The following is an 18656-nucleotide window of genomic DNA, read 5'->3' on the forward strand; positions in this document are numbered from 1 at the left end:
AAGCATGGAGGACAGTGGCAACCGTATCAGCTGTTGACCTATTTGCCTTGTAGGCAAATTGGTGCTAATCAAAGTCCCAAGGGAAGTGGGTGCTAGGGAGGGAGGGTTCAGCGATGGAATTATGACGCAAATGTCCCCTACACTGATCCCCTGCTATTTCAGGCTTCCTCACTCCTGGTCCTCGAGGGCCGGAGTCCTGCAGGTTTCAGATGTTTCCTTCCTCCAACACAGCTGACTCTAAAGATCAGGATTGTTTCCAAGTGGAAAAATATCCTCCTCAATTGGAGTAAGGGAGCGGGGGTTGTGGGCCGGTGGGTTGCCTGGTGGGCCTGCAGTGCCCCGTCCTGCTGCGTTGGGTTGGGGGCGCGGGCCGCGTTGGGGTGGGGTGGGGCGCTCCTGCTCCGGGGTTTGCTCTCCGGCCGGTGGCCCCTGCGGGGCCCGGGGGTCGTCCTTTGGCGCGGCCGCGACGGCTCCCCTCTTTGGTGGAGATTTTCATGCATGCTAGATCCACCACACCAGCATCTATCGAGACTCAGACACAATTTGTTTCTCCCTCAGGTCATTGATTCGGTGGAGGCTGGTGTCTGTGGATCTCACTCTGCTTCGTCTGTCCTTTCTACCTTTCCTCAGTTTCTCCTTTGGGCCCTTGAGGTTTCCCTGATTTGTTGGAGTTTGGATGTCTCTGGGGTTGGTGAAGGTTAGTGGCCTGGTGGGTGGTGTCTGGTCGGTGCTGGGCTTCGCTTTTCTTTCTTTTCTTTGGTCCCCCTTCGGGTCTCCTGGCGGCCCCACGACTCTGGCTGGATTTTGAGGTGTTCGGTTTGGGTGAACGGTATGGGAATTCTTATTTATTTATTTTATTTTTTTCTCACGCACGCACGCACACACGCACAAACACACATACAAAAAAAAAAAAAAAAAAAAGGGAGAACAATGATGATGACATTTCAAATGTTCAATACTGAGATCTCCCAAAATAGAAAAAAAAAAAAAAAAAGTGAGGTAGTATGCATATATTTACAAAGAAATTGCCCTCCTTTAGGCAAATGAGCCTCTTTGATAAACAACGCCTAATTCGCTAACACCAACGCTCATTGCCACACTAAGTTTGAATTGACGCAAATAACGTCAATTAAAAGCTTGTTTGAATTTAGCACTCGTCTGTGCAAGCCTCTTATTCATGAGGCTAGGCGTTGCCTGAGCAATTGTGTTTTAACATTGCCAACATGTGTTTTTTTTTTGTCATTTTTGTAATCTACTTTTGTTTTCTCTGCTTTGAATGACTGAATGTCGTTGAACTTGTGTTTGTTGATGCTTGTAGCGTGTTGCCTTTTGTATGAAATTTGCTATAGAAATAAAACTGTTTTGCCTTGCCTTGCTAGTGTTTGGCAGGGTATTGGGATTCAATCAATTATAGAGGGAGAGGTGTGGGAGGTTTTGTTCCAATCGGACTGGACTCTCATCTTATCTGTTGTTGTGGATCGACATGACCTTTGTTTTGAGAAAATGGCGCTTAGTGATGCACACTGTGGAATATGTTGGCAACCAGTAATCTGATCCCCTGCTTATAAGATGAATCCCATCGCGTTGGAAAAGGCGGCAAAATTCACATAAGATGTAAAAATTGTCAAGAAAGTCCACTAAAAATCAGCAGCACAGATCCTTCTCATTATCCGGCTGAAGCGCTCATAACCTGGCCAGACCGTGGGCAGAGGACCACTCAGAAATACCTCTGCGTTTAGAGTTTTTTTTGTAGAAAAGTAACAGGTTTTTTTTGGTATCTCTGATTGATTTTCAACACATCAAATGCTCCGGTCCGATTTTTAACCAATTTGACAGTCGGATGCTCAATTGTAATCTTTTCCAGAAATATGCAACGCCTTGCCATTAGCAAAACACAGAACCTTTGTGTTCTTTCTGCTACAACAGATGTTTGACACCAAATAAGGCTTTGTTGCCTATTAGCAGTGTTTGTGTCCCACTAGCTAATCTCATTTGCTGTGAAGGTCCGCTTTCATATGTTTGAGTGGTGCTGTGATCCACCGAAGTTTGCTGGTCTGATGACAGTAGGGCAAACCTGTTTCTCAATTCAATGCCAGTGGTTTCCTGTTTTCTTGCTTGTGCCATAGTCCCAAGACTGATTTCTTTCTTTTGCAGAGGCAACAAAATTAAGTACACCCTTAAGTAAAAATGCCCCAAGTATAAATACTTTGTGTGGCCAGGATTATCTTCCAGCACTGCCTTAACTCTCTTGGGCATGGAGTTCTCCATAGCTTCTTGCCACTGGAACCTCTTCCACTCCTGTCTGACGACATTGTGGAACTGGCAGGCATTCGAGACCTTATGCTCCGCCACCTTCTGTTTGAGAATGCCCCATAGATATTCAATAGGGTTTGGTTCTGGACACATGCTTGGTCAGTCCATCACCTTTATCCTCAGCCTCTATAGCAAAGCAGTGGTCATCTTGGAGGTGTGTTTGGTGTCATTATCATGCAGGAATACTGCCCTGTGGCCAAGTTTCCAGAAGATCATGCTTTCATTGTGTCAAAGTGTCATTTCTTCACTTTTGTCCAAATGTGTTGGTCCTCTTCTGCCGCATGGAGATGACCAACGATTGTCATTGCGATTTTTGCCCAAAATTTGAAACCATCACCACCACCAATAACGTTTTGATTACAGGACTTCAAGCATGGCATGGAAGACATTTACACATATGAAAGGCAGCATTAAAAAAAATGCAAAATTAGGAATAAAAAATTTCAACCTGTATTAATTGCTACAAATTTAATTCAGTCCCCACATGGGTCTGTTGTTTATCTATTTATTTTACAAATTATTGACCAATCTCGTGTGTTGCAAATGGCTTGATCTCTTTAATGATACAATGTTAATGGCTCAAACATGTTGGGGTTTTCCCCCCTGAAAAGTGGTAGTTTTGGAGATGTGAGGATTCTTCCTGATGCTACTGATATGTCAGGGTGCCAAGGGTAAGGTTTCCTATCTGTATTAGGAATTCTCAAGCAGCATTACATTGTATTAGTTAATCACATTTATAAAAACAGTAAGACAATGGTCATGTGTGCTGCTGGAGCGACAGAAGACTTCAAGTTGGAGGAGGAACTGTATCATGATGTGCATTTTAGCATTCATGTATCAAAAAAATGTATAGAATGTAGTATGTACAGAATGGACATTGACATGCTGACTGTCTTTCTTAGGGGTGTTCTGAACAAATCCTGGAGTCCCTTAAAGAGCATGCAAACGTGGTGGGAGGAGTTTCAGCTGGCATTGGTATTTTAGAGGTAAATATGCACAAGAATATTCTATGAAGTGTTATATTAACAGTGGTGTGGTTTTCGTCCCGGCCGTGGAACAGTGAACCAGCTCTATACCCTCGGCAGGGTCCTCGCGGATGCATGTCAATTCCCCCAACCGAGAAGGCCTTTGACCGTGCCCCTAGGGTGTGGTGTGGAGTCCCCTGATACGGACTGTTCGGTCCCTGTACGACCAGTGTCAGAGTTTGGTCCGCATTGCCGGCAGTAAGTTGGATTCGTTTCCAGTCTCCACCAAGGCTGCCCTTTGTCACCGATTCTGTTCATAACCTTTATGGACAGAATTTCTATGTGCAGCCGAATCGTTGAGGGGGTCTTGTTTGGTGGCCTCAGCATTGCATCTCTGCTTGTTGCAGATGATGTGGTGCTGTTGGCTTCTTCAGGCCGTGATCTCCAACTCTCACTGGAGTGGTTTGCAGCCGAGTGTGAAGCGGTTGGGGTTGGGTTGTAGATCAGCACCTCCAAATCCGAGACCATGGTCCTCAGTCGGGAAAAGTGGGGAGTGCCCCAAGTGGAGGAATTCAAGTATCTTGGGGTCTCGTTCACGAATGAGGGCAGGATGGAGAGGGAGATCGACAGGCGGCTTGGTGCAGCGTCTGCAGTGATGCGGACTCTGTATCGGCCCGTTGTGGTGAAGGAGTCGAAAGGCGAAGCTCTTGATTTACCGGTTGATCTACGTTCCTACCGTCATCTATGGTCACGAGCTGTGGGTCATGACAGAAAGAACAAGATCCTGGATACAAGCGGCCGAAATTTGTTTCCTCCGCAGGCTCTCCCTTAGAAACAGGATGAGAAGCTCGGTCAGAGTCAAGCCGCTGATCCTTCACACTGAGCTGTAGTGGCTTGGCCATCTGGTTAGGATGTCTCCTGGATGCCACTCCGGTGAGTTGTTCCAGGCTTGTGCCTACTGGAGAAGACCCTGGGGACGACCCATCATATGGTAGAGAGATTATGTCTCTGGACTGGTCTGGGAACACCTGGAGATCCCCCCCACACACACACACACACACACACAGGAGCTGCACAAAGTTGCTGGAGAGAGAGAAGACTGGGCTTCCCTGCTAAAGCTGCTGCCCCCGAGACCTGACCTCGAATAAGCGGTAGTAAATAGTTTATGGCTGGGGGAAAAAGTCGACCAAGTCGGTTGGGTCAAGCACAAAAATTGGTCGACGAAAAAATGCTTGCGCCAAAGCTATTTGAATCATTTTTAAAAACGTATTTGCGGCACCTAGAAGTTACCAGATCCAATATTTTGTGTTTCTGCATGGACACTTATTGCTTACAGACTCCGACCGGCATTCACCAAAACACTAATAAGATGCTTCCTAGTTTTTTTTTGTCTATTTAGACTGAAAAGGGAGGAAAATATCATCGCTACATGTCTGATGTTGGCAACAAAACTGTCCGCGTCAAAATCGCTAAAGAAATAAAAGAGTTCTAATGGATTTATTTGAGCCAAACACACATAAGATGGCGGCCCTACGTATGTGGAATAATCAATATGAGTCGTTAGTGACAGCACTCAAATGGATAGATGGATGGAAATTTCAACTAACTTATATAAACTATCCTGAGTTTGTTTTTCACCATTTTTATAGTCTAAGTTTGCATTTTCTATTAAAATATCTTTTTTTTTTTTCAGAAAATACATCATATCACCAGCAGCAGATTAAACATTTTATATCTTATTTTCCCAGATTGCTGCCTTGATAGTGTCAATGTACTTGCACTGTCGCATGGACAAAAGAGTAAACTGAGACGACAAAAGGATACACAACAAGCAACACAAATGGATCACGTGGAATTTCCTTTAACTTTTTTGTGGACGTTTTTTAATGCAGTTTTCAAAATCTCATCACCATCAATTGTCAATGTAGTTTAATCATTTAATGCTTGTGCTCTTTCACTTGTATTCCTCTGATGCTTTTATTTTCTACTTTAGCTGAGCACACTTAACCTTGCCAATAAGATGAATTCTTGCGGTATTTGTGAGTTCACAAACTCCGGAGAATTCATCTTGTACCGCTCCCGTTGATACATTTGCAGCCGATCTTTTTTAAATCGGACCAACCAGGCGTTGTTTAGGCAGGACAAAACCAATAAGAGCAGATGGGGGGAACAAACCTATCAGACGAATGGATGCTGCAATTATGTTCTCGCAGAAATACTCACCGTTTCCTAGTTGAATTTGAACAGCGAGAGGAGTTTCGTGCATTTTTTCTGGTAAAGTTGTTTGTGCTCCCCCCACCCCCTAAGACAAGATGAAAGATGAGATTTTGCCTTGATTGGTCAAAACTAAATGTGCAAAGATGCCGCATTGTCCAATCAGCTCGAAGTATTGTTCAGCAAGCCCCGCCTTTCCCGAACTAGTGAAGTACTACTACTGTAATTTGGATGGCGAGGTTAGAGCACACTCAGAAAACAATGACACTTAAACAAAAGCACTGACTGGAAAAAATATACACAACAAAGTACGAAACTTTGCGTGGAGCAATATTCAACAGTAATTTAATTTGACTACTTCAACCACAAATAACTCATATGTAAAACAACATGCAAAATAAAACAATGGTTTACAAATTCTGTGGTCTTCAACTCAATGAAACGGCAGCGACAATGTCAAATTTTAGCTATGTTTCGGCACCTAGAAAGAAAACAAATACAGGGAAGCTAAATTAAACATAAGTAACAGCAACAAATCTCATTTAGCTTTTCATTGATGAATATTTCTGGAAAGAGGTTTTGTATTATACTTTATAATTTAAATTATACTTTGGCTGTAGATATTTTCCCACTCTTCATTCTTAACAAATTACACATAGTTTAGGCCAAATTAAACCATACACTACATTTCTATCACTGCATTTCACTTCACTGAGATTGGCTGGTGAGCAAATGTTAGTGAATTCTCTGTAAACTATTAAACTTTGGGAACCTGAGGTAAAAATATCCAAGCTGCTCTGCTTTAAACCATGTTGGCAGAAGGTGTGGGACTGTGGGCCTTTTTATTGCAACAACAATGGTAATTTCTTTCATGCAACCCTGTGGGCAAAAATGTCAATGTCACAGCCAATCGCTCTCTTGCACTGATGACCATCTGAAAACTGGTGTTTTGCTTTGTTATAATTAGTGGTTTGACCTGTTGTAATAAACAGTGAAAGTGATCTGATGTCATGCAAAGCAATTGCTTTTGATTTGTTGTTGTTTTTCTCGCTCCAATCACTCAACTACCATGGCATTAGAGTTAAACTGGCAATGGAGTTAACTGAAGAAATTTGCACAGCCATGGATAAAAAAAACAACATGTTTTAGTAAGCGTTTTAGTGGATTTACAAAAAGCATTTGACACCTTAGATCATGAAATATTATTGCATAAATTGTTTAAATATGGTGTAAGAGGTGTCACACATCAATGGGTTGCCTGTTATTTAAAAAATAGAAAACAATATGTTAAATTCAATAGTAGGCAATCAAAACACAGTTATGTAAATTGTGGGGTACCCCAGGGATAAATTCTGGGGCCAGTACTTTTTCTTCTCTATGTGAATGATATTACAACCATCTGGAAATTGTTTAAATGTATTTTGTTTGTAGTTGACACCACTTTATTTTATGCCAGGGAAAATACAGTATATATAATGTTTTACATGTAATAGATAAAGAGTTTAAGAATATTATGAAGTGGTTCAATGCTAACAGACCGTCTATAAATATTAGTAAAACCAGATTTATGATTTTCAGTTGTAAAAATATAGATGTCGAAGCAACACTGACTGTGCAAGGCATAGAAATAATAATGAAATTATAATATAATAATAATAAAATTAAGTTTCTAGGTATCATTATTGATGAACATTGAACATGGAAAGTGCATATAGAATATGTCAAAGCTAAGGTGTCACAAACCATAGCCGTGTTACTGACTGTTGATTGTTCTATACCTGACCTATTGCATTGAAGTGTGGGGGTGTGCAGCCAAAACGTACACTGAATCCATCTTTCTTTTACAGAAATTTGCTATCCGTGATGTTTGCGGTTGTGGATACAGAGACCACACTAACCCTAACCACACTAAGTTATTTATACAACTAAAAACTTTTTAAAAATTAATGAGCTGATGGAGTTTAACCGCCTTAAAATATTGTATAAAGCCAATCATTAAATTTTACCAGTAATATACAAACTAAATTTATAAAAAGTGAAAGTGAATACAAAGAGGAACAGACATTTTCCCCAAACCTAAATATAGAACAAAACAAAAAGAACAATGTACAGGGTGTCCATAAAGTCTCTTTACCATTTAAAAAAAATATTAATAATGCAATTGATTAGATATTTTATTCAGATTTGTTCTATTGTATTCAGTGTTTAAAATAACACACAGTGTTTATCATTACTGACCTTAAGCAAAGGATTACTGATGCCATTGCCACAATTGATGAGGCTATGCTACAGCGAACATGGCAAGAAATCGAGTACCGTCTTGATGTGCTTCGTGCAACTAATGGTGCCCATGTAGAAGTGTATTAAAAGAGGTTAAAAAAAACTTTAATAAACGCTGAATACAATAGAACAAATCTAAATAAAATATCTATTCAATTGCATTTTTAATAAATTTTTGAAATGGTAAAGAGACTTTATGGACACCCTGTATTTCAACTCGAGGTGTCAAGTCTCTGGAACAATCTGGATTTAAAACCAAATCTTCTCAGTCTATTTGTATTTTTAAAAAATGTGTTAAAGCACAATTCCTGCAAAAATATATATAGCACAAGGGACACACAGTTGATTTATTTCGAATTATTTTTCTAGTATTGTTAACTGAAAGCGTTATTCATTTTGTGTTTTGTGTGTGTGTTGATTAGGGGCAGACTTCTTTCTGTCCCCTTTCATTTCTTTTACTTTACTTTGAATTTGAATATTGCCTTATATTGTCTTTTTTCTTTAACAAATAAATGAAATAAAAATGATGATTGATTGATTGACTCTTCAAATTAAAGTCAACCAAAGGCTTAGAGAGTAGAGTCTACTCTCTAATCCAACTAGCCGAGGCTAACGACCACCCCGTATTGAGTCTTGAGTCTGTTTGAGGGTTTCTTCCCAAGAGGGAGTTTTTCCTTTGTTCCGGCGCTTGGTGCATGCTCATGTATGGTTCAGTTAGTCTTTTAATAACTGAGGAATGTGGCCTTTCTGCTCCATGAAAAATATGAAACATTAATTGTGACATTAAATTGCTACAAAGCTTCTTTTTTTGTCAGAGTTGAGAGGGGCAACCAACAAATGTGCTAAGAACATATGAGACAGATGCCTCATACTAACTAAATTAGAAGGCATGTATGTTGGGACATATGGAGGAACAAAACTGCCAAAATAAAAAAATTAAAAATGAATAAAAGTGAAAATAAAAACGGATATAAAAAATATAATTCAAAAATTTTATAGAAAGGCAAATACAAATAAAAATATATATCCCAAAATAAATAAATACAAGTAAAAAATCAAATAAAATAAAACAAGATAAAAAAAAGTCTAAATAAATACAAAAATAAATATAATTAAATATCAATAAATAAAAACGCTCTGCTCTCACATTTATTTATTTCATGCTGCAGACGCTCTGTCATGTTGAAATGTTATTCAAATGAGGGGGCGGTCCTAAGCGTGGTTTGGGTTGGCCACCGCCGTTGCAAACTGCCTTTCAATGGTTGAATCAGCGGGTCGGCGAACAAGTAAGTCTCGCCGGCTTGCATGGAGAGCTCAAGCAATGGACGACTATCTTGTCCACTGTCACCACGACTTGTTGTCGAGCAACTCAAGTCGCAAGTTGTGGTGACAGTGGACAAGATAGTCGTCCATTGATGGAGCTCTCCATGCAAGCCGGCGAGACTTTCTTGTTGGGCGACCCGCTCACTCTATGGCGAGATCCTGTCCGTGATATTTCCCTTCTTCAACACAGCTGATTCATAATCAGCTCATCAGCAAGCGCTGAATAAGCCTGATAATGATTCTGTTAATTGGAATCAGCTGCAGTTAGAGTAGGGAAACCTCTAAAACCTGCTGGACTCCGGCCCTCGAGGACTGCAGTTTGACATCCCTGTTTGTAACTGCGGCGCCCCCTCATTTGAATAATATTTCAACCTGACAGAGCGTCTGCAGCATGAAATAAATAAATGTGAAAGCAGAGCGTTTTTATTTATTGATATATCATTCTATTTATATATTTATTTTTGTACTATTTCAACATTTTTATTTTTTGAATCTGTTTTTTTATTTATATGTACTTTATTTATTTATGGATATATATATATAATTTTATTTCCATTTATTTTATTTTTTGCATTTAATTTTTGAATTATATTTTTTTATATCAGTTTTTATTTTCACTTTTATTCATTTTTTATTTTGGGAGTTCTGGTCCTCCATAGGGACATACCTCCTAACAGCCCTAATAAAGCTAGTTGTGACTGCCACAATTGTTTTTGTGGCTTTTGTGAACTCATTCTGCTGCTATCACAGTTTGCCTTACATTCTTGGACAATTTGTTGTGTTTCTTGAAGGCTTTCCTTTACGTACTTAGCGCTGTGTTTGATGTCAAAAATGACTTTGTGATTATAGTCTTTAAAAACTGCCACCGCCTCATAACAAATTAAACACTTTTTTTTTTCTCTCCTTGAAGCAAACCATGTGTTTTGCCCTCGTATCTTTTTTGCATCAGTTTTACTCCTCCTGGACATTTTGTGTTCATTAATTACATTTCTCAATTCCACTCGCTTTGAAGTAAATACGTACACTGTCTGCAATCTAGTGGCAGGATACTGCAACAGTTTGTCTGCATGCCTTAAGTTTGACATATGTAATAGAGGATGGATTGAAAATGTAAAGTCTCAAATGGCAAGAACCAAATTTAACCCCAGGTGATCTTTAACAATGTAGGTTTTGAAAGTTAGAAAACAGAAACCCTCATTTGTCCTTGGACAACCACAAAAAAAAACCACAAAGCCTGATATATTTGCATAAATTTCCCTAACCGTGTGCCTTTATTTGGCTTGTCTGAAGGTTTCTTAGAGACAAAAGGTTAGACTGCTTAGAGTATAGACTGCTCACAAAGGGTCTGGAATTTCTTCTTTCAGGTGAACTTTCAGGAAAAAAACAAACTACAGTGTACTATAACCTTTACAGGTGACTTAATTTGACCTTCCCGTTAATGTTTATAAACAAACAGATACAGATCTATATTATATTACAGTGGTCCCTCGATACTTTGCGGTTCACTTATTGCAGATTCACTCTATCAGATTTCTACACCCCCACATCCCCCATTTTCAATAGTGAGTTGAGTACCCCATAAAATTCTTTATTTATGCTGTTTATGTCCTTTATTATAATATTTGAGTAAATATAAACAGCTCTTTCTTTTATTTAACACTATCCTTTACATTTTTAAACAAAATATAGTGTAGAACTTTTAGTAAATTAAGAAACAAATACCATAAGTTAAAACCAAAAAGTAGACATTTCTCTTCTTTTAATTCTTCATAGCAAGCCAGTGTCTTAACACTCGTGAGCCATTTTTAGAACAGATCCCAGTTACTCCTACACAATGAATGTCTCATTCTCCCACACCACCTCCTCATGTACTTGCAAGAGAAGTACAAAAACAAATTAATTAAAGGCATTTCACTTTAAAGAGGCTGCTCCTTTATGCAACTCCCAGAAGAGCTTATTAAAGGGATACTTGACACCAGTGAGCCAGTTTTAGGAGTAAAAAGTTAATGTTTTGCCCAGAATTAATTGTATAACTTCATTATTTTTTCATGTACAATTAATACCTTTAAAAACATTGAGACCTGAGCAACATTGATGTCATCAACAGTGGACAGCAAGTGGCAAAATGGCCGCCCCCTTGAGCTGGATAAAATCAGCTGGATTTTGCTGCTTAACTCCTATTCCACTAACGCAATTATAACCAGAATGCCATATTTAGACTAGTGGGGCTGCATAGAACATATTGTCAAAAAAAGAAGAAGAAAAAATTAGGTTGACTTCCCCTTTAAGAATGCCAGCTGCTGACGGTGCTGGAAGCATTAAAAGAAGACGTGTGTCAAGATCACGGACTTAACATGACTGGACTTATGCTGCATTCGAGGATGGTCTGAAGTCAGACTTTCACCGTTAGAAAGCTCCCCCCGGTCAGGGCAGACGATCCATGCGGGTCTCGAGTGGCTACGGGCCCGCTATTAATTGGCCAACCCTAATAAAGGGTCACCGGGCCGGGAACCTCAATGAACCTGTTAGGGCTCGTCGTGCTGAGTAGGTGATGTGTGTATCTCCCCGGTAGGAGTTAGGGTTCCAGAGATACAGCCCCGGGAAATCTGAAAATTCTACCGGGATCGATGGTTCGTATGGCGGGTAAAAGTTGAGATTTGCCGGCCCTCTATCTCTGGAGCGGTAGGTTGTACAGCCATGGGCCATTTGACATGTTCCCTGGGGCCGGAGACTTCGAAGGCCCCAGGGTTGCCTTTATCTCCCCAAAATGGTAACTCATTCACTGCCAGCCCAGTAAAAATCGATCTTTTGACATTCATAGCAGTCAATGGAATACTAATTCGTAAGTGTATACATAGATAGGTGCAGTGCTTGTGAACATTGTTTTATTGTAGTAGGTATACGGATTTCCATAATCATAAGATGGAAAAAATATTTGCGCCGTATGATCATAACTTTTCCTATTTTGTATCAATTAATTGGGGCTTTAATTACGCCAGACAGGTTTGTCAAACACTGAGCAACGTTTGAGGCCTCGTTTGCAGTGGTGACGTGATTTTCGGCATCAATCAAACTTTATTTATATAGCACATTTCATACATTAAAATGCAACTCAAGGCGCTGAACAATTAAAACATCCACAGTACAATAAAAAGAAAACCCACCACACCCTCCAATATCCCCATAATCATCCCACAAACACACACACAAACCACAACATGGCAGGGCACAGAAAAACCCTGTGAGGTAAGGCACCGAGGAGGAGCTCCTCCATACAGAGGGATGACCACCACCACAGGGAGCAATGGCATCCCAGAGACCCCCGGGTCAGATTGAATGCGACGCACCCCACACAGAGTGAAGCGCGCCACAGTCCCCTGGGACCAGCCACTCCTCCCTGTGCAGACGCGTCAAGCCCCCCCAAACACCCCGCCCCCACCATGTTTGGAAGTCCTTGAAATAGACACTAGGGGGCAGCAAGACACCGCTGCACCAGCAGTAGAGGAAGTACCTCAGTTTAGTGTCAAGTTGCCGGTCACGGTAATATCCAGTTCAAAATAAAAAACGGCCAACGACAAAAAAAACTCTTTTAACTTGGGTTGTCTTTGTATGATATTTACCTTTTTTCGCTGATCTTAAGAGATAAACTACACAAAAACTATTTGAGAAGAGGGCAAATCTTTTTCACTGCACTGGAAATAATAAGCACTTAATGAGTCGCATACAATAATAAAAGGAAAAAATAAAGGCATGTTAAACGGGTTGAAAAATATCTTTATTTGCAAGATAAAACAAACTCAGAAAGGTCAAGTCACTTTCACAAATCATCACTCACAATTGCATACTTCAAATACACATTCAGGCTTTTTTATCTTTTATTTATTTTTTTACAAATCACTGCAGTATTCAGTATGTCACCCATTAAAATAAATTTAGTCAGTGGTAACTCAACGTGGTTCTATTTCAAATAGTCCAACTGCAATTGAAATATGTGATACCCAGGCTCTGCGTGCGCACACGCACGCATACACAAAAATGTAACTGGAAAGCTGTTTCATTGTGAAATTGAACAAGTGCGAAACAAAAAATACACCAAGTACATTTTATACCAATCCTACCAAACATTCATGTGGAACCACACTTACATAATGTATCTGAGGACAAACAAAGGGGTAAATAAAAGATAAAACACACAATAGGATTCCCTCAAACAGCTTCACACATTTTCAAGGCACATCACAGTACCTGCATAACTTGAATTGGTTCACTTTCAGTCACATTCCTATTCACATTGGGGACCCAGGCTTACTTGTAGCAGCTACTTGACTCAGTGAAGTTATTTTTGGACGCTTCAAATAAAATATGAGATTTTGTTTCAAAACAGATTGTTTGATGTTGGTAGTACAAATCAGAGTATTTTTGATATAGGAATTGCTTATGATGTGTATGCATTTGCTCCTGTCTCAATCTGTGAATATTTTATCAGTTTGATACATCAACGGAAAATCCAGTCTGAGGCAACTGAGCCATGCAGCGAATATTAACAGGCGCAGGGCTCTTTAGAGAACTCTCACTTAAACTTGACCTCTATAGTTAAAAATATTCAAACTCCATATTTTTTATCAAAAAATATAGGTATGTATGTACATGATATCATTTAGTTAGATCTAAAAAAAAAAAAAAAAAAAAAAATTTTTAAAAGATGCACAGATCCAGATAAAAAAAGCAAATATTTTCATAGATAGAGGCAAATAAATAGAGATAAGTTAACACATACAGTATGTGCCGAATGGCTGAAGCAGTCAGTAGTAAAACACACACGCACGCACGCACACACACGCACAAAGAAATTTGGATTTAAATTAATTCTGACATGTATACAGGGATGTGATTTGACCAAAGTGAAATTATCTGAAAATTTAGCCGGGGGTCTGGGGGCCGCTGGCACCCAGCTAGGGTCCCCCCGGAGCTCATGGGTTTTCCGTGTTTTTAAGTACTTTCAATGCACTCACATGACAAAGAAATAGACAAAACAACAGCATAAATTTTCAATGTATATTGAACTATCCCATATAAAATGGCAGTTTTAGTCAACTCAAAATCAGTCACATTCAAAAACATTGGACTGCCTTTGCTTTTAAAAACTATCACTGAGAATATCATCATATCTAACTAATGTGATTACTAAGTTAACACATAAATAATGTTGAAGAGTTCAAATTTCATGAACAAATAATTGTATCATGACCAAATGAAAAGTAACTCATATTAGAGCATACCACAAATGTCTTTGTTATAGCAGAAGATGTTATCTGTCGGAGTCATGTGCATACACAATGAACTACTAAAAAAAAATAAAAAATAAAATAAAAAAACGGAATTTATTATTTTTGGGGGGGGGGGGGGATAAAAAAAGCGGAATTCCGCGAATTAGCGGAAAAATCACATCCCTGTGTATATGATAATTATATGACAATTGACCAATATTTCTGTTAAGCAAATAGAATCAACCTATTAATGGCGGGGATATGTTCGAGACTCACTCCAATAGGTGAAAGAGAGCCTTTTTTGGTTTGTTTTTAAATACCCCCCCCCCCCCCCCCCCCGGCTGCCACTCTAAAAGGCTTAATGTCGGACCCTGTTATAAAACACCTTTCAAATGCAATGTAAAAAATATTCAAACACACACAACAATTGTAAACATAAAATGTATAGAAAATACTGTACAGCATTGGTAAATGCTGTCTAAAATACATATGGAGTTCCATAGTTATATTGAGTCAACAATGACCATCTTGTCTTGCATTCTCAAAACAACAGCCACATAAATGTGTTTTTCCTGAACCCAAGCCAGTTCTGCTTTGGGAGTAAAATATATTTTAAGTTCTACCTAAGAATGCATGATGATACCAGCAGCCAATCAGCTTCATTAGCTGCTCAAATGTTTATTATTTTAAACGCACACATTTTCTTTAATAGTTATATATTTTCTAAACTGTACAATATTTCTATGAACAGAAAAAGCTGTGAAAAAAATAAATAAAGTAGATATGTTCCACAAAAATATTCAGCAATATAGAAGGGGGAGATGGTATATCCTGGTGTAAATATATGGGAGAGTGGGGCGATTTGTGCCAAGGGGCAAGTAGTTCCACCCCTGTAATTTATAAAACCATAGAAGTTGGTCATGTGACCACATACTTTTGAAGGGACAACCATTTCGCTCATTCGGTAAAAAAGGGAGACACAGGGCTTGAGATGTAAGCAAATGTTCAAAAACATGTTTTTACCCTCCAGAGTAAAATGATCCTATGATAAATTTTATGTTTAAGGTTTTTTGATGGCTGTGTTTGAACAGTTATAGACAATTTTGAAAACAGTTCACACATGTTTTAGTGCTTTAGTAAGCTACATCATGAGTCTATATTATAGCATGATGTTGGCTCAAAACAGCTGGGGGATGCTTTTTTACCCCCCCCCCCCCCCAAAATGGTGGTCTTGGGGTAAATTGTGCCAAAGGACCTGGGTTAAGTTGTTGGCACAACTTCCCCTAAATTAGCATTATCTACTTGTATATGACATTATTGTATTTTATTGTTGTTATAAACTGTATTCTTACATTTGATCATTAAAAGTATGTGCCATTCTTATTTTTTGACCAAAATTCATCATGCCACCAGGTACAAAAAGAAGACAGACAGGGTTTCAACTCCTCTTGAAGAGTTGAAAAGAGCAGTGAAAAAGGGGAAGACCATACGTCAGGTTGGAAAGGAGATCAAAATCTGCAGGATGGCCATAAAAAAATATAGGGATAAGAAAAAAATATATGCTCAGGCTTACCCTCCCAAGCACTCACCAAGTGACAAATCTGGTTGTTCTGCTCATTTGGGTTATGTGTCTTCATTAGTTGTTTTTTTCCTTGCCAAAATCCACAGAAAGAAAGAACAGTTGTAAAAAAAAAAAAAGAAAAAAAAGGTGAAAACAAGAATTGTGAGGGACACACCTGAGAAGATGAAGTTGGAGAAGGCTCACAAAGAAAAAGATACAAAGGCTGAAAAGGAAAAGCAAAAGAATAAAAGAAGAAAAGGCCTCTGTAACCTGTAAATCAAAGTTTTGTATTGAATTTGTCTTCCTTTCATATTACGTTATCATTTGTGAGATTAAAATGATCTTTTTTACTTCAGTCATCAATGTCACAATTTACCCCACTGAATTCTGACTAATGGCACAACCTGCAACGCACTGGGGGCACGTTTTGCCACAAAACCACTTTTTTTTTCTAAAGCTATATTTCTCAAACTGTTTTTTGAAGATTTAAAGTGATTGCTCCCAGGGATGCATGACATCCTAAACTATAAGAACATATTTTAGTTGGAGGCATTCCTGTAATCCCCTTGTGTAAAAGACACTTTAAGTAAAAATTGGCACTACTTAACCCACTCCTAAACTCCCATAGAAACGGCAGACAGATTGTGTCAAATTCAGTAGTGTTAATTTTGTTTTTTTATCCATGAAAAAAAAGTCAAGGTTGTGGGTCCAAAGTTGCATTATTCGTGTTTGAAAAAACTGTTAAGGCCTGGGTTGGTTAAAATGTGTTGTATGATTGTGCTGAGTATAAATCTGTGTGTGAGAGAGTGAGCAAGAGACACACAATCACACAGTCAGCGAGATAGCGGTTTATATCTGCTCTGCTGGTGCACCCTCTTCTTTCGGGGGAGGCTCTAAGTAGATGGGTTTGACATTAGCAGGTTTCTTCACACTGGTTAAAACAAACAAAGGATATGCAAGAAGAGTTATTGAAACATTTCATCTTTTCTGTGACATGATTTAAGAGTTTCATTTGTTCTGTGACCAAGCTCGTTACTCAATGTACTCATATATAAAAGAAATATAACCCTATTGAAAACAAAGTGCCATTAACTCATTCCCTCCCAGCCATTTTCACTGGAGCAATCAATCCCCTTCGCTCCGGCTGTTTTAGTGGATTTTGACTGAATTTACAAGGCCCACAGAATATTGTGCTCTATTGCTATAAAAACATGGAACCTACAAAAGATAGATCTGTTATGTTAAGGAGTTGGATCCCCCAAAAAACAGACATAAATAATAGTTTTGACATGTATTTGTAGAACTAAGTTTCAACTGAAGGTGATGCAACCATCAAGGCTAACAGTGACATGACAGAGAAAAAAAGAGAAGGGCCAAACGCTAAACATGGAGTGCCCAGTAAGTCATTAACTAAGCGGTCTGCGCGCAACGTACTCACGACGAGACGAGGCAGCAAAAACTAGACCAGAAACGGCGAGAAGGGATCGTGGATCAAGAGACGTGGAGCTAGGTAGCTAACTAACATTCATTGGGCTGTGGAGGCAAGCAGATGAATCGTCCAACAAAAGAAAAGAAAGATTAGAGTCTCTTCTTTCATCACGAAAAAAGTATACTTGTATCTGCTTCAGTTTTGCAGAATTAGCATGAGAATTTAGCTAAGTTTCATCGTTATTCACAAATCTATTTAGAACTGTGAGGAAATCAACTTATTTTCAACATGGTTGATCTCTTTTTACTCTGCTCCCACCTGCTGGCCATTTTTGTAATTACTACGATTGCTTCACCTGTTCTTTGCAGTTCAGAGGTTGAAACAAAGCCTTCTGTATGCTCTAGCATAAAAAAAAAACATTAAAAAAATGTATAAATATATCTTTGGGACACTTAAAACATTTAAAATAAAACATATTTATAAAAAAAAACATATAAATACATCTTTGGGACACTTGAAACCTTTAAAATAAAACTTATTTATACGTTTTTGGGAGCAAATGAGTTCATCCATTCCACCCTCCCAAAAAACTCCACAAAACACACACAATAATAAAAGAGACACACCCAAGCATGCTTGCACACAGTAGTAGAGTCGTGTATTTGTGTGGTGACGTGCCTTTAACGATCCCATGCCACCAATATCCACTTTTTTTTCTCCATAAAACATTGGTCAAGGTAAGTCTGTGACATGGTTTAAGTTTGAGCATTTATGTAGTGTGTGGATTGTTTGGAATAGGTGATAAAAAAAAGGCTTGTAAAACGAGGGGATTAGAGTTTGGTGCTGGCGTGACGAACATTCGACACTCATTTATTAATTCCAGGATCTGCCCACTTCGTGACTGCTACACGCCTACTCAACTCTGGAAAAAAATGGCTGAGCGATGACAATGTGCCTGTGTCTTGTACAAAGTTCAAATTTTGCATCAGTTGCCAACCTAGAGAAGTTGAGGAATAAACAAATTTATTTTTGGAGAAACTCCTAAGCAATTCCAAACCAGCGGGGCAATAACCTAGTACCTCTAATTCTAGCTTAGATTGGCCTCATCATGCATTTAGTTGAGGGTGAGCATCTTTTTTCCATGCTCATTGTGAGTGGTTTCATTCTACATCTGTGTGTTTGCATCTGTGCATGGAGCTCTTCTCTTTTTTTCACTTTACTACAGTGGCAGTGTACCTGAATCTTGCTCATAAGTTTATGCTTGGCTCGCAAGACAAAGGGGAAATGAAAAATAGATTGACTAA

General features: G+C 39.0%; 2 protein-coding genes across 2 annotated transcripts in view; one reads left to right on the top strand and one right to left on the bottom strand.

Annotated features, from left to right (window-relative positions):
- Window positions 1-8299, top strand: part of tspan1 (tetraspanin 1) — a 33043-nt gene extending 24744 nt beyond the window's left edge. The window contains exons 7-8 of the mRNA XM_077585128.1: window positions 3216-3299; window positions 5027-8299. Coding sequence (XP_077441254.1) covers window positions 3216-3299; window positions 5027-5086 — 144 coding nt within the window. The 3' untranslated portion in view covers window positions 5087-8299. The remainder of the gene's footprint in view (window positions 1-3215; window positions 3300-5026) is intronic.
- Window positions 8300-15493: 7194 nt separating this feature from the next.
- Window positions 15494-18656, bottom strand: part of pomgnt1 (protein O-linked mannose N-acetylglucosaminyltransferase 1 (beta 1,2-)) — a 48603-nt gene continuing 45440 nt past the window's right edge. Inside the window, exon 22 of the mRNA XM_077584233.1 lies at window positions 15494-16854. Coding sequence (XP_077440359.1) covers window positions 16773-16854 — 82 coding nt within the window. The 3' untranslated portion in view covers window positions 15494-16772. The remainder of the gene's footprint in view (window positions 16855-18656) is intronic.

The sequence above is a fragment of the Vanacampus margaritifer genome, chromosome 13 (genome assembly GCF_051991255.1).
Source record: "Vanacampus margaritifer isolate UIUO_Vmar chromosome 13, RoL_Vmar_1.0, whole genome shotgun sequence".
Taxonomy (NCBI): Eukaryota; Metazoa; Chordata; class Actinopteri; order Syngnathiformes; family Syngnathidae; genus Vanacampus; species Vanacampus margaritifer.